This window comes from Artemia franciscana, chromosome 11 (genome assembly GCF_032884065.1).
Source record: "Artemia franciscana chromosome 11, ASM3288406v1, whole genome shotgun sequence".
Taxonomy (NCBI): Eukaryota; Metazoa; Arthropoda; class Branchiopoda; order Anostraca; family Artemiidae; genus Artemia; species Artemia franciscana.
This window is the reverse complement of record NC_088873.1, coordinates 40,413,094-40,429,553: the sequence shown is the minus strand read 5'-3', so window position 1 is coordinate 40,429,553 and position 16,460 is coordinate 40,413,094. Positions and strand designations below refer to the sequence as shown.

The 16,460-nt window shown below is 34.0% G+C and overlaps 1 protein-coding gene across 1 annotated transcript in view; it reads right to left on the bottom strand.

The window, feature by feature from the left end:
- LOC136033221 (facilitated trehalose transporter Tret1-like) overlaps positions 1-9,090 on the bottom strand; it is a 49,072-nt gene extending 39,982 nt beyond the window's left edge. Inside the window, exons 1-2 of the mRNA XM_065713932.1 lie at positions 8,912-9,090; positions 3,804-3,936 (exon numbers count right to left, since the gene is read on the bottom strand). Coding sequence (XP_065570004.1) covers positions 3,804-3,936; positions 8,912-8,962 — 184 coding nt within the window. The 5' untranslated portion in view covers positions 8,963-9,090. The remainder of the gene's footprint in view (positions 1-3,803; positions 3,937-8,911) is intronic.
- Between the last annotated feature and the right edge of the window lie 7,370 nt (positions 9,091-16,460).

The following is a 16,460-nucleotide window of genomic DNA, read 5'->3' as shown; positions in this document are numbered from 1 at the left end:
CCATGGCCAAGCAACTCCTGGGTCATTAAAAGATACAGCATCATACACCCGAAAGTTTCTATCAGAAGAAGCACAGAAGCTTGTAATAGTGGAATTGGTCGACACCCATGGAGCGCTATTTTGATACAATGCTCTGATATCCGGGATCATTGCTTTTGCTGAAGGCAAAATAATTTCAATGATTAAAGAACAAATTAGAACTTGGAATGTTACGACGATAAAAAACAGCTATCGTATCTAAATTTTGACTGACGAACTCAGACGATTCGAACTGGACTTATTAGGAGTTTCAGAAACTCATATATCAGGGGTAGACAGCATGAAATTAAATGATATAGAATTTGTTTACTCAGACAGAAAGGATGGGGTACATAGCCATGGAGTAAGGCTCATGATGAATAAGGCAGCTGGTTTCAAGGGCCGTGTAATCAAAACCCTTTTTGAGGGAATCAAACCTTTTTTGAAATTTCTTAGGAAACTTTAGTGTGAAGAGAGAGGTATTAAGGAAGGGGTAGTCCCCCTCACATACAGAATAACTTTTGTTCATTTTAAGTAAGATACATAGTTCTTGTTCGTAATGAAGCTACAAATTAAAGTGTTTTCGATAGTTCTGAACAAGGGAATCTCTTAATACTTTTGATAATCGGACTTAACAGAAAAGGTCGTCGGATCTCAACAACAGTTGGCGAACAGTCTGAATCAGAACTCTAACTGTACTTTTTTATGCATTTTTTTGATCCCATCTCTGTGCAAGGGTGAGGGTAGTCCTAAATACTTGACAGCAGAAAATTCAGCGAAGGTGTTAATCTGAATTCAATTCGCAAATGAAGGACGACAGTTACACAGTTAATTCAGGTTATGGCTTATTTTAGTTCGCGAACTAAAGAACACGGTTACGAAAGTGTTTCGTAAATGGAGCAAATTTTCTCCGGCTTGTGTTGGTCAACTTAAGACTTGAATTCTTTTTTATTTGAATTAAAACAAAAAGTGATTGAGCTCGAGTCACTCCTTACTTACAGTATATTCCAAATAACAGCTTAATATACAAAATAAGCATAAAACTAAATATCCCCACTTAAACGTCGATAAAAAAAAAGTTCATGTTAGCACTGGCCTTCCCCTCCATGGAAATTCCCTGGCCACTCTCAACATGCCCCTTCTCCTTTTAACTTTTTTTTCCGGTAAGCATATGCATATAATATTTTCTGTTACAAAGGAAACGTTTTCCTGTAATAAGAAGGGAGCTATCATCCGCAGCACCTATATTCCAGCTTAATGGATATGAAGAAAAAGTAGGAATTAAATGCTATTTCACCCAACCCCACCCGCTAGACACTCGATATTTACCTGAATGCTCACGAAAATTTAGTCGCTTTGGCGTTATAATCCACTTTCTGAGGTATCAGGGACCCCCTACGTAATGACCCATTGGTCCTTCTTCATAATATCTGACCCGGAATCAGTGAATCAGATATCTGATCCGGAATCAGTATGTCATCAGTGATGACATATTATGTACATCACTGTACATAATATGTCAAATATCAAATCAATCAATTTGGTTAAAATAAAGCTTTAAAATAAGTGTCTATATTAACTGTTTATTTTGTATGGACTATTTGACTCATCAGGAAAGCATGTGCCGTCATTCGGTATTATTGTCTCTGAAACTGGCAAGCTCAATCTATAGTTAAATAAGTAACAACTTTGCCATCTTTGGGTTAAAAGTGTAGTTTGCTGCCACAAAACGGCAGAAAACGCCACTTTTCTGAGGCAGAATCTTCTTGGCTATTTAAAAAGAGAAGTAGAACTCCTAATTTTCGTCCGAATAAGCCTCTCCCAATTTTCTAGGATCATACCAATAATTTTGGGAGCCCGTCTGACCGATTCTATTTCAAACAGTAAGTTTTCAGTAAAATTTGGCTCTATCCCACTTTCTTGGACTATAAAGAGAGAAAGGTAGCGATGGCTAGGACACATCTTGCGAACGAAAGATGACAGATTACCAAAACTTATCCTTTTCGGCAATCCATTTAGGGCCAAACAAAAGCAAGTTTTCTCCAAATCGAGTGGGAAGAGATTGTAATAAAGGGTTTAAAGGGAATTGGAACTTCTTGGGAGGGTCTAAATAGGAAATCTTTCAATAGCTAAGCACGGAGGAGGAGCATACGCAACTGTGTTGGCCTCAAGTGGCTTTGTGCTGCAGTGAGTTGTTAGCAGCAGTAGTAGCATTGGTTCGCTTTCCTGCAAAAACAACAATAAATAAAAATGAACCCGTGATCTTCTTTCTCGTCAAAAAAAAAGTGTAAATAACACATTTCTGTAGATGGGAGAAAACAACAATAAATAAAAACGAACCCGTGATCTTCTTTCTCGTCAAAAGAAAGTGTAAATAACACATTTCTGTAGATGGGAGTTTGATACCTCTACAAATAAATTCTCTTATGTGCAGAATCTAATGGTATAATTTTCGTCAGGATCTTTACCTTCCTCGGAAGCATTTCTCTCTTTCTCGAAAATCAAGAAAATTTTCTCTGGTTCGTAGCTTTTGATGCGCAACTTAAAACTTGACGAAATTTATGTAGGCTATTTAGAATCACCATAAAAGGTAAATTCTTTGTTGTGTATATTCTTATCAAAACTCCTTGTTTTAGTTACTATTAGCCTTGGTTGCTCCTTGCTTACGGTTTATTGCTACAAGATGTTATGATTCAGTAGCAATAGGATTGAACGAAGTTTATTTCCCCCTACTATATACACAGGCAGTGGGAATTTATTTCTGCATGGGCTATGGGCTGAGGGAAACAATCTGCTTTTACGAAAAAGATAACCAAGTATTTGGTTGTTTCAAAGTAATTTTTTATATGTTTTTATTACCATTTAATAATCATATTTATAAATTACTCTATGGCCATTGTACTAATAAATGATAATGAGCGAGATGTCACCGTCAATGTCTCAAAATAGAACTTGAGAAAGAAGTGATTTGTACATTTACAAAGAATATATAAACAAGCAGAGAAGAACATAAAAAGAAGCAAATAAGGACATAAAAAGAAGCAAAGAAGAACATAAAAAGAAGTGGTGTAATTGCAAATAGTAATACTTTAGACGCAGTTTTTGTCAAGTGCCTGTACATGATTTAGTGATGCTATGGACTTCGGAGAAATTAAAATTTTTCGGTAACTTTTTGGCCAAGCTGTTTAATTAAAAAGAGCCCTAAAAAATTTAATTTCCGTTCAAAAGAGCCATCTTCCGAATCGTTAGGACAAGTTAGCCTCTTAAGAAAAAAAACAACAAACAAACACACTAATAAACACGTGATTTCTCTCCTGAGAAACAGAAATGCAAAATACCATAAGATATGTGCTTGAAACCTCTGCATTAAATTTCTCTGGTATGCTGAGCCCGATGGTCTGATTTCATCGATGCCACTTGCCGTTTTGGGGGTATTTCCCTCTTTTTTGAAAATCAGGCAAATTTTGTCAGACTCGTAGCTTTTGATGTTTAACTTTAAACTTAACAAATTTTAAATATTTGAAATCAGTCAACAAAATCAAACTCTTTGACGTATTAAATGTTATTAAGATACTTTTCTGGAGTTTCGGGGAGCCATTAGCCCTAGTCACTCCTTATTTATGCTTCGTTACTATGAACTGTGTGAAAATTATTATCCTTTCGTCAGGAATATGTGTTTCCTTAGGTCATAAAGGGCTGTCATTTGAAATTACATAGTGTTTCAAGCAAGAATACCCAAATGGAAGATGTTTTAATTTCTTATAGTAACAGCTCTGTTTACTTACTAATCCATGATGCTTGGTCTTCGGTAATGTTAAGATATCCAGACTCTAATAGCTTTGGCATGGCTGGCGAAGACCATCCTCGTACACAGCCCATAATCATGAAGCTAAATGACGCGGCACTAGCAGCTGCCATCTAGAAAAGAGTAGATTGAAACAGATTAGCAATGTTGAAACTTTCAGAGCATGTTGAAACTTTCAGAGCATGTTGAGGGGGATGTTGAACTAATAAAAAGGCATAATGTGCGCACTGCTACTACTACTACTGATCGTAGTAGGACTACTACTACTGCTGCTGCTCCTAATACTAGCATTACTAAGTCTACTGGACTTAGTATACTTATACTAAGTATTACTACTTATTACTAAGTATTACTTAGTATTACTTATAGTGCTATCACTATACTGCTACTACTACTACAACTATTAATGCTACTGCTAATACTACTGCTACTACTAATACTGCTACTACTACTACTACTGATAGTAGTAAGACTACTACTAATGTTGCTGCTGCTAACACTGCCATTACTAAGTATTATGGTATTATTAATAATTTATTATGCGGCTCAACAATGAAGTTGGTGGGATAAAACGAATCTAAACAATCTGGTACAGAAAGACACTGCGTGAGAACTGCCAAAAGAATTAGTCATATTTCTTGCGATGAGAATAGATCGACTGGCAATTTAGTAGAGATCATAGTCGTAGGAAGCTCGGACTTAAAATAAAAGCCATCTTTTATTAGGAGCAACAACAATGTTAACGAATGAAATTATTTCAACCCTAGCCTTTAAGATTCTGTAATAATCTTTATGCATATCCGTTAAATTGATTGAGTTGAATGGTTTTGAAATTACGCTACGTGACTGGAAAAAACCCCACGGTATTTGTGTGCACACTTCCTATGAGACATACCAGGCGAATTTAATTGAGTTAAATATGCAGTGTTTCAAGCTGCATCTGAATGGTGCAACATATGAAAAACCCCAAGATTTAATTGAAAAAATTATGAATGGAAGCAACAAACCATATTCAAATTTAAAAGTTAAGAATTCTTGTAGAGGGTTGTGAAAAATTCCTTACAAGTTGTAGCTTTTTTGTTAGCCTGTAAATTCAAAGATTTATGAAATAATGTTGAATTTTCCCCCCGTAAATTGTTAAAAAAAACAATATTAGAATTCTAAAATTAGTTTTTTTCCCCTGAAAAGTTGACGATTTCTGCATATGAGGTGTGCCAATGAGGACCCCACCCTGCTCAGCATGACACCAATAGCAGGCTAAAAGGGTTGAGAGGTGCTAGCTGTTTCATGGTCAGGAGTTAGACATTTTCTGAGTTAGAACCTGCAACATTAGAGAAACTTTTGTAATTCTGAGTTTTTCTTTCTTATCTAAAGTTTTCAATGACCCGGTTCAATTTGTATATACTTTAGCAAGCAATGATGGTTAAGCGTTATTTGAATGAAAGATATTAAACAATACAGGAAAACACACAAAACACTCTAAATGCATTCGGACATTCTTACCATGACTGTCAATCCTTTCAATTTTCCCAAAGATCTTGCGGTTTAAGTCTGGAGCTTGTGAGCTTAGGAATAGCATATATATATATATATATATATATATATATATATATATATATATATATATATATATATATATATATATATATATATATATATATATATATATATATATATATATATATATATATATATATATATATATATATATATATATATATATATATATATATATATATATATATATATATATATATATATATATGTATATATATATATGGTATATGTGGAGCCGTCCTGGCCGAGTGGTTGGCATGCTAGACTAGAAATACTTTTTTTTAGGACGGAGTTCGAGTCCTGATGTCGTTGCCTATTTCATTCGAATCAGTAGTCAGTGGCGAGATTTCATAAGCCTGTAAGCTTAGCCAGAGTCGACTCAGATCCAAATGGGTACCTGGAGAAACCTGGGGGCGGCAGACAGAAAGCGTGTGCGAAAGCATAGGATGGCTGGCTCCTAGCTCCCCATACCACTTCTTAGTTGAATAGCCATGAAACAGACATATATATACATATACATATATATATATATATATATATATATATATATATATATATATATATATATATATATATATATATATATATATATATATATATATATATATATATATATATATATATATACATATATATATATATATATATATATATATATATATATATATATATATATATATATATATATATATATATATATATATATATATATATATATATATATATATACAATAATAATAATAATAATAATAATAACAATTATTCACCCAGCATCTACAAAAATAGGTTGTAGCGGAGGACTACAAAAAGGAAAAAGGTAATGAAAGGAAACCAGCTTCCAAAAAGATAAAGATAAGACAATCATTGTAATTCACGACACTCAAATAAATGCAGGTGAGAAACGTCGTCTATCTAATTTAACTTTTAGCACTGAATTATTCCAAATGCTAGAATATTGTCTCTCTAAGATCATATTTTTAAAGGAGGAAATTCCTATAACGCTTGGGTATGTAGAGTAAGAATTTTGCATATTTATAGTAGCACTTCTTGACGTTTTCAGTGTCTCTCACTGACAGCATGTATGATGTACCGGCGAGGTAGGTCATGTATGGTAAGCACACTGAACAATAAATCGTGGCAAGAGATTAGCTGAAGTGGCGTCCGAGATTTGGCACTACAGATTCATAAGCACGTTTAATGGCGGTAGTTGTTTGCTTAACAGTTGCTTGTCTAGTTTTAATGATTGTTTCTGCAATCATAATACCAAGATATCTCAGCTCCGATACCGTAGGGACAACATGATTTCCAAGAGCGACAGAATCACTTTGCGGCGCATTAAAGGATAAAAATTCGCACTTATCAATGTTGATAGAAAGCCTGATAGATTAAAAGTCACTTAGGAATCGGTTCAGGTTGTCTTGTAAGTCTGCTTTGGATCTACTGAGCTGCAGGACGTCATCGGCGTATTCCAAGTAAGACAGGTCAGAACCATGCTATAGGAGAGAGGGCGAGATACGGTCCAGAATCTTGGAGATTGTATGTTTGAAAATAAGAGGACTAAGAACGCTACCTTGCCTTACACCTCTTCTGATTTTTGCAGGATCTGAAATTGTACCTTTCCATTTGACCAACGCAGTCAAATTTTCGGACCAAATTTGAGAGTACTCACTATGCTCAAACTCACTCCATTGTGCAGTAGAGCATTCATTGCTTGCATGTGATTGACGCTATCAAACGCTTTCGATATATCAATAGTGCACATACACAGAGGCGACTTATTTTTTTCCGAGTCCACAAGTACGCTAGCCAGAAGGCGATGAGCCTCCGGGCACCCAAGACCTTCCTGGAATTTAGACTGATTGTCCCCAAAGTGTCCAGTATCAAACTCAGAGAGCTCAGAGAAATGTCTCAAAATACACGGTACGGTTATGGGTCTATGGATCTATACGATTTGCATTCGTTCAGATCTTTTCTTTTTTGGCGATAGATGACAAGACCACTTTCAGGAAAGAGTTGGGAACAAAACCCCTGGTGATCCACGTCGGGAAGATAAGCTGAAGATGGGAATAGGAGCATTCAGGCAAGTGCTTGAGGTATTTAATTGAAAGACCGTCGTTATCTATCCCATTCTTTGCTTTGAGAAGCACTTTTCTGACAGCTAACTTGATTTTCTCAAGGGAAATCGGAACAACGCAATGCTGCCCTGAGAAAAGTACAAGCCAGCTAGATACTTCCGTTTTATACTGATTGGTTATGGTAAGATTCTCATCACCATAGAGCGAAGAATAGTAAGAGGGCCAATCATGTAGCGGCAGAGAAGTACTAGATGGACGATCGTCTGGTCTGATTAGGCTTAGCCACGATTTCTTATTTCCAGTGAACTGTTACCTGATAATTCGATACCTCCAAATTTCTGCTTTATATTTGCGTTTTGGGCTCCATTTGAGATCGAATACAGTCCCGCGTAGCGGTCTACCACAAGCAATCCAAATATTTAGCCACGCTTTTCCATGTCGTTTTGCCGACTCGAGTTGAGTGGATTCGGATCACATCAGATTTTCTGTTTCAATTTTGGCTACTTTTGTAGGAATCACTCTCGCTTCGGCAACTTTCAGAGCATGGTGGTAATAAGTGTTAAAATCAAAGTGTTAATATATATATATATATATACATATATATATATATATATATATATATATATATATATATATATATATATATATATATATATATATATATATATATATATATATATATATATATATATATATATATATATATATATATATATAATACCAAAAAAAGGTATAGAAAGTATATGCTTGTATGCGATACATTCGTATATTGATATTTGAAATCTGGGAATTTTTGAAAACCTTAGAATTTTTCACAGTTTGGATTTCCGCTAGAATATTGTTTAATTCTTAATTGCAATCTGAATTTTTACAATATTTGAACGCATATTTGGTCTCCTGCAAATAATTCCTTCGAATAAAGAAGGAAAAGCTAAAAATAATAAGTACAGCCAATAAATAGGGAAGTACTAAAAGGTTTTCTGGGGGGTTGGGGAGGAGATCTAAAAAACACACACAATGTTCGGTTGTAACCCAACATTTTCCAAACATTCAGATAAATACTTTGAGCAAATCTTCAGAAAAAAAATAACCCTCCATTCCTGTAATCAGGTATGGTTACCATGGGCGTAATTTTCTATGAAGCAGGGGGGAACTGTCACCTCCAGACCCAAGTTTACACCCTCCCCCCAGAACCTAGTTCTCCCCCTCAACTGAAATTTAGTTTCTTCAAAAAATCCTCTTCAAAACTAAGAGAAGTCTGCACAATTCAAGCATCTAGAGAAACAGGTCAGTTTTCTTTAGTATATCTTTTTTTTTATAGTACTATATGGTTCATTTTTCAGTGTAATTTTAATTTGATCTGGGAAAACTGACTACAATTTAACTCCCTCCCCTTCCAGGATTTTTATGAAGTTACATCAATGATGGTTACAGTAACAAAATAAAATGTAGCTACCTGGATTAGAACCTTTTGAGGATTTTTGAAAAATAGTCTTTTTAAAGACATATTTATTCTCTGTTAAATACTTCAATTCAGAAGTCCAAGCGAAAACTGAAAAAATTCTGCAGCAATGAATTATCAAATCAGGTTTGTTACACTCCAACAAAATTCAGTGGACTGGAGCCCTTGATTACAAAAAGTCAACTAGTAATTTCTAGTTAGATTCATCAGTAAATAATTACGCTAAGTTATCGGAGACTAATAAAATCTATTGCAAGTTTAATGTTCTTACGACATAATAACCTTTTATTATGCCTGTTAGTGAGACAAACACGAACCTTAATCATAGAACTGAAATCTTCATTGTTGGCTTATAGGCCTATAGATAAATTTATTATAGAGGAAAACACAATGTTTAATGATTTTTTTGGCAAATAAGAAAAATCCGAGTTTTTACGATTTTGTTCACATTTGGATATGAAATCGTTTATCTCCTATTACATTTCATTTTCATGGACAATTTTCTTGAATATTTAGTTGTTTTAAATCGTAGCATATGACTTTGATTATAATCAAACAGTTCGTGGTAGCGAACTGTAGTGAGGAGCGACCCACCTCAATAGTAACCGAAACTCTAAAAAACGGAATTTTGATACCAGTAGTTACATCAAAAGAATCAAATTTTAATGCTGATTTTAAATATATAAGTTTCATCAAGCTTAGTCTTACCCATCAAAAGTTACGAGCCTAAGGAAGTTTGTTTTATTTTAAAAAATAGGGGGAAGCATCCCCTAAAAGTCATAGAATCAACGAAAATTACACCATCAGATTCAGCGTATCCGACAACCATACTATAGAAGTTTCAAGCTCCTATCTACAAAAATGTGGAATTTTGTAATTTTTGCCAAAAGACAGATCACGGATGCGTGTTTATTGGTTTGTTGTTTTTTGTGTGTTTTTTTTTTCCAGGGGTGATCGTATCGACCCAGTGGTCCTAGAATATCGCAAAAGGGCTCATTCTAACGGAAATTAAAAGTTCTAGTGCCCTTTTTAAGTGACAAAAAAAACCCGGAGGGCACCTAGACCCTCTCCCACGCTGATTTTTTCCCAAAGTCACCGAATCAAAATTTTGAGATAGCCATTCTGTTCAGCACAGTCAAAAAACCTAATAACTATGTCTTTGGGGATGACTTAATCCCCCACAGTCCGCGGGGGAGGGGCTGCAAGTTACAAACTTTGACCATTGTTTACATATAGTAATGGTTATTGCGAAGTGTACAACCGTTTTCAGGGGAACTTTTTCGCGTTGGGGTGGGGTTGGGTCGGAGGAGGGGGTTACGTAGGAGGATCTTTCCATTTAGAAATTTATCATGAGGGAAGAAAACTTCCATGAAGGAGGCGCAGGATTTTCTAGCACTATTATAAAAAATGAGAAAATAAATAAAAAAAAGTTTTTTCAACTGGAAGTAAGAAGCAGCATTAAAGCTTAAAAAGAACAGAAAATACTATGCATATAAGGGGGTTCGTCTCCTCCACAATACCTTGCTCTTTACGCTAAAGTATTTTTAGTAATTTCACTATTTATTCTACGGCCTTAGTGATTCAGGGGTCATTCTTAAAGAATTGGGATGAAATTCAAGCTTTAGTGTAAAGAGCGAGGTATTGACGAGGGGGTGAGCCCCCTCATACACGTAATGAAAATATACAAATATAAAAGTTCGTTACGTCAGTTAATTCGTAAGTTACGTATATTTATTACTAATAAAAACGTTCGTAAAAAAAAATTAAAAAAGTTCTAGTTGTATTTTTAAGTAGCCGAAAATTTAATGGCAACTAGGCCTCCTCCCACAGCCCTTTTTTTCATAATCGTCCTATGAAAACTATGAGAAAGCCATTTAGCCAAAAAATATTAATATGCAAATTTCGTTTTAAATATTAATCTGCAGTGAGCCAAAATTAAAACATGTATTAATTCAAAAACGTTCAGAAATTAAATAAAAAAAAAGTTTTTTTTTAACTGTAAGTAAGGAGCGACATTAAAACTTAAAAGGAACAGAAATTATTCCGTATATGGAAGGGGTTGTCTCCTCCTTAACGCCTCGCTCTTTAAGCTAAAGTTTTTTTTTATTGTTTTAAAAAGTAGAGTTGTGAAAAAGAGTCAAACTTTAGCGTAAAGAGCGAGGCGTTGAGGAGGGGACAACCCTTTTCATATACGGAATAATTTCTGTTTGTTTTAAGTTTTAAAGTCGCTCCTTACTTGCAGTTAAAAAAACTTGTTTTTTCTTTTACTTAATTAAGTTAAAAAGGCAACCTGAATTAGGATTCCCTCTCCTCAAACCCCTATAAGGTAAAATTTTTTGTTTGCGATTTATTCAAAGCTAAATATATTGCTTAAATTGGAATATTACTTTAGCCAATCGATCTTAGTATACTTTTGAAAGTAACTGACTTAAAAGAAAGAAAACAGCGACGGTTGAGGGTATTTTTAAAACAATAAAGCTAAATTAATTGTTATAGATGTTTCTTCTTTATGATTTTTTCTTGAAAATTGATCACTATTTTTAATTTCTTTTTCATCCCATTTCATTAAGGCGCATAGGACATTTTAGCCCTCGATAGAACTTGAGGGGATGGCTACCCTACTTGTATTTGGTATTACTTCAGCTCGTTTAAAGTTCGTCTCTATTATTGTGCTGTAGAACAAGCAGCTTTCAAAGTTGTTTTGGCTATTGGTGGCCGATAGCCAAAACGGCCTTGGCTATTGGTGGCCAATAGCCAAGGCCGTATGTATCCTTGGGAAGGGGGTTTCAAGGTTCGAATCCCTTCCCAAAAAACTTTTGTTCGACTCGTAGAAACGTAACAAAATGCATTGAAACAAATTTAGATGGGTTTAATCTTATTTACCCCCTTTCCAGAAAAAATACCCCCCCGAACAAAATCCTGGATGCACCCTTGGAGATTTGAAAAGGAAAATTTTCCCGGAGGTTCAAGAAATCTCCTTATTTTCTGGCCTATTAAATAATATGTACAAGAAACAAAACGAAACTTCTTGAGCTTCGATAATAAATATCTTAGGGATAAGTAGCCATTTGGACAGACTGTAGAGAATTTGATTGACCCTTCAGGACACAAGACAGAAGATGTATCTCTTCTAGATTTCCAGGAAATCAATGTTGACAGGTAAATCTAGAAAACAAACATCCTGACTCGAAGAAAAATTTAATTTTCCAACAGGATGGCTTCAGCCCTATAAATCGTCAACAATTATGAAGATTTTGTTCTATTTGGATAAGATTCCCATACCCCACCTACCCAAAATTCTAAGTTAAAACTATTATTAAAACTTTTGCAAAAACTGGTACAAAATATAAATAGCAAGCCAAAATCTTAATTTGTAAGTAGAAAAACATAAAAAAAAAACTTTAAAAATGCCTTTTGTTAGCCAATAAAAAAACGCCAATTAAAAACAACTGACACACTGACTTAAATTAAGCCCACTAACTACGCCAAATGATATGTGGTCTAGAGAGCGCAGCAGCAGTGCTCCTCCAGATGGACCAATCTGCTGCTCTGAGAGGGGAGGGGGGTTCGTCAGCAGCAATGTTGGCCAATTAAAAACAAAGAGAAATTCATTAAGAAAACTTTTTTTATAACAGTTTTTTTTTTAACTTCAACTACTCTGCGATACTCTAGCGTTTTTGGAGTTCTGAGGGAGTTGAAAACTAAAAATTGTTTATTGGAAATCCTAAACCTTTTTAGTTTCGTATTTTATTCGCATAACTTTATTTTATTTTATATATTTTATATTATTTTATTTTATATAACTATATATATAAATATTGGGTCATTCAAACTTTCTATCAATTGCAGTCAACGCTTTACTTAAGCGTCAAACAGGATCATAGATGGTCAATCATGCTTGAGTCAATCGATTGACGGAAGCTTTTGTTTAAAATGCTTCAACGTCTAGGGCCTCCTTAAAGGAGGCCCTAGACGGTCAATCATATTGGTCGTAAGCTTAGTCTAGAAATACTTCCTGATACAAACTTTGTCGGAAACATAAAGGCACGAATGTTGCTATGAACAGTACTTAGGCGAATTGAAATTTAGTTGAATATAATGCAATTTAAGTCACATTTTAGTAATTAGCTACTCTCAAAACCACTAAATACCATAATTGGCGAAAATGAAATACCATTTACGAAACATTTACGCACCATTTTTTTGTTTTTTGACTTCTAGTTTGTAACATTAGCCTCAGATTAGTAAACAACAAGCCAACATATTCTTCAATGCAGGCTGCATTGAACATAAGAAACCATATGAAGAGTATATTGGGTATATGTTTTTTCTTTTCTTATTTTTTCTTTTTTCTAGGACACTTTTATTGAAATTGTAGTCTCATATGCTTTTAGTATTTTAAAGGGCTAATACATTTTCTCTCCAGATCGTCAAAACTGCTTCCTAATATGCTCATTTTTATATTTCTAAAATGTGTTACATCATGTTCATAAGGATTTGTCTCAGAATCAGAATTTTTATAATCACGTCTATACTAACCGACTAGTACGGACACAACGACTTCAAAATGTACATTCAATAAAAAAAAAGTTAAAACAACAACGCATTAAAGTGTCTTAATTTTCTAATCCTTTGGTGATTGCATTATTTTTTATGGTAAAACGCCTCAACTTATGTCCAAACATAATCCAGAACTAAACACTTTTTTCTATGGTTTCTGTTTGCTATTGATATTTCTTGCAAAGGATTATTTTGTCAAAACAGCATTTTCGATAAGTGTAATGAAAAAATTAACGATTAAATGATTCAAAATGATGAGCACGTGAGACAATAATGGATAGCTGAATGTTGTTTTAAAAAAATGCAAATAAATAAATCAAAAGGAATCAGTGATAAAATTTTGAAGAACAACTATCAGAAAAAAGAAAGAAAACGTGAAAAATAAGGCAAAAAGAAAGATTTTTTCTTAATAGGTAGACAAGAATTAAGCATTTAACTAATACACAAAAAAATAAAAAACTTATTCTTCACTGAAATAATGAATAAAGTTGAACTTAAAATTACAAAAATTACCCAAAGTAAAAACTAGACTTTTATTCCTTAATATTTTGCTGTTATGTATTATTAGATTGAACGCTTTACTGAAAACACATAAGACATATAAAATCAGCATTAAGAAACTCAAAATTGCATGCACTTTCCCAAGAATACGACAATAGGTATAAAAATTTTATGATTGTATACGATACATTCGTATATTAATATTTGAAATCTGGGAATTTTTGAAAACCTGAGAATTTTTCGTAGTTTGGATTTTTGCTGGGATGTTGTTGAATTTTAATTGCAATTTGTATTTTTACACTGTTCGAGAGCATAATTGATCTCCTGCAAAGAATTACTTGGAACAAAAGAAGGAAAAGTTAAGGACAATAAGTACATCCAATAACCTCATTTTACAAGATACAAAACAACATGATAACTTATAACAAACAAATATTACCCTCTGCATCATGGGCTGTTTCCTCGTTAGCCCCTCCACTTTTCATACTAGAAATCTACTTGCATTCTAAGGAAAAAGATTTTTTTTTTTTTTTTTTTTTTTTTTTTTTTTATCAAACACTAAACAAAAAGCAACTATTGTCTGTCTTTGTCAACTCTTGTCTTTCGTTTTTCAGAAATTTGATAAACGAAAATAAAATCGGTGGACTATAAGAAAAACACAAACAATTATGGCGCCTAAAAGCCCCCCCCCTCACCCACTTGGGTTAACAATGGCCCCTTAACTCATAATGAAACAACAAAAGGGCCAAAGTTTCTTTTTGTGCCAAAGTTGAAGCTAGTGGCAGTAGAAGTTTGTAATTCTTATTAATCCACTAAAGCGTCGAAGTTTCTTTGTCCCAAAGTTAAAGCTAGTGACAGTATAAGTTAGTAATTTCTGTTCAGCGACCTAAGTGTCAAAGTTTCTTTGTGCCAAAGTTGAAGCTAGTGGCAGTATAAGTTAGTAATTTCTATTAAGCGACCAATGTCTCAAAGTTTCTTTGTGCCAAAATTAAAGCTAGTGACAGTATAAGTTAGTAATTTCTATTAAGCGACCAAAGCGCCAAAGTTTATTTGTGCCAAAGTTAAAGCTAGTGGCAGTATAAGTTAGTAATTTCTATTAAGCGACCAAAATGCTAAAGTTTCTTTGTGCCAAAGTTAAAGCTAGTGGCAGTATAAGCTATTAGTTTCTATTAAGCAACCAAAGTCTCAAAGTTTCTTTGTGCCAAAATTAAAGCTACTGGCAGTATAAGTTAGTAGTTTCTATTAAGCTACCAAAGCGCCAAAGTTTATTTGTGCCAAAGTTAAAGCTAGTGGCAGTATAAGTAAGTAATTCCTATTAAGCCACCAAAGCGCCAAAGTCTCTTTCTGCCAAAGTTATAACTACTAGCAGTAGAAGTTTATAATTCCTAATAGGCTACCAAAGTTTCTCTTTGCGTCAAAGTTAATGCTAGTGGCAGTAGGAATTTGTAATTATTATTAAACTGCCGAAACTCTAAAGCTTTTCTTTGCGCCAACTGTTAAAGCACCAAAGTGTCTATTATTTACAAAAAAAAAAAAAAAAAAAAAAAAAAAAGAAATAAAAAAAAAGAAGCAAAGTATGCTCTACTAACCTTTCTTACGAAGACCTGTCTTTTACAAATATCTGTACTTAAGTTTTGTAATATAAGCCTGTGCCGGTGTCACTCTTGCCACTATAAACTATGACCAGTGGTAAAAACTGGCTACTGGGTTTGGTTGGGAATGCTCAAACACAAATTAGAACTATTTCTGGTAAAATCTCCATGAGGATAAATTTAGTTAATCAAATATGTAGAAAACACGCATTAAATATATAGTACAGACGCAGTAAATAAAGTTTAAAGTTTATATTTGTACATTCCTCATGACAAAGTCACTTTAATATTCAAAATACCTTTATGTGACAGGCAGAATACCTTTGACAACCAACATTAGGTCGCTAGTTGTTTTTTCTTCTATTCAGACATAGACACCACATTCTATATCTATCTATGTAAAAATCAAAAGGTGTAAAATCAACATATAACTGGACCTTATGCAGCTGTTAAGGATACGGAGATACCGCAAAACTGTGGAAACCTAGGAACTAACTTCAACATCTCAAACAGCAAACCCATGAAACGCTATATTTTTTAAATCGACAAGGAAAATATAAACTTTTTGATTTTGAAGACCCAATTACCTCGACAATCCTGATTTCCGAGCACTCGAAGAAATGGAATTCAGGCTTTCGTTCAAACTGAACTGGATTACGTTAACCCTTTCCGACCGGAAACCTCGCTTTTCATTGTACAGTAGAACTGATCCACAAAATGTGAGGGGGACATAATGTTCGTTTTAAAATACAGGAAGCTGGGCAAGTTTTTTCTATGTTTCTTTTAGAACACCCAAAAAAGACATATTTCAATAAAAATACCAAGAAAGAGACATTTTCCAAATCTAGGAAGAAATATAGGGCGGAATTCGGTGCAAAGATATTTGAATT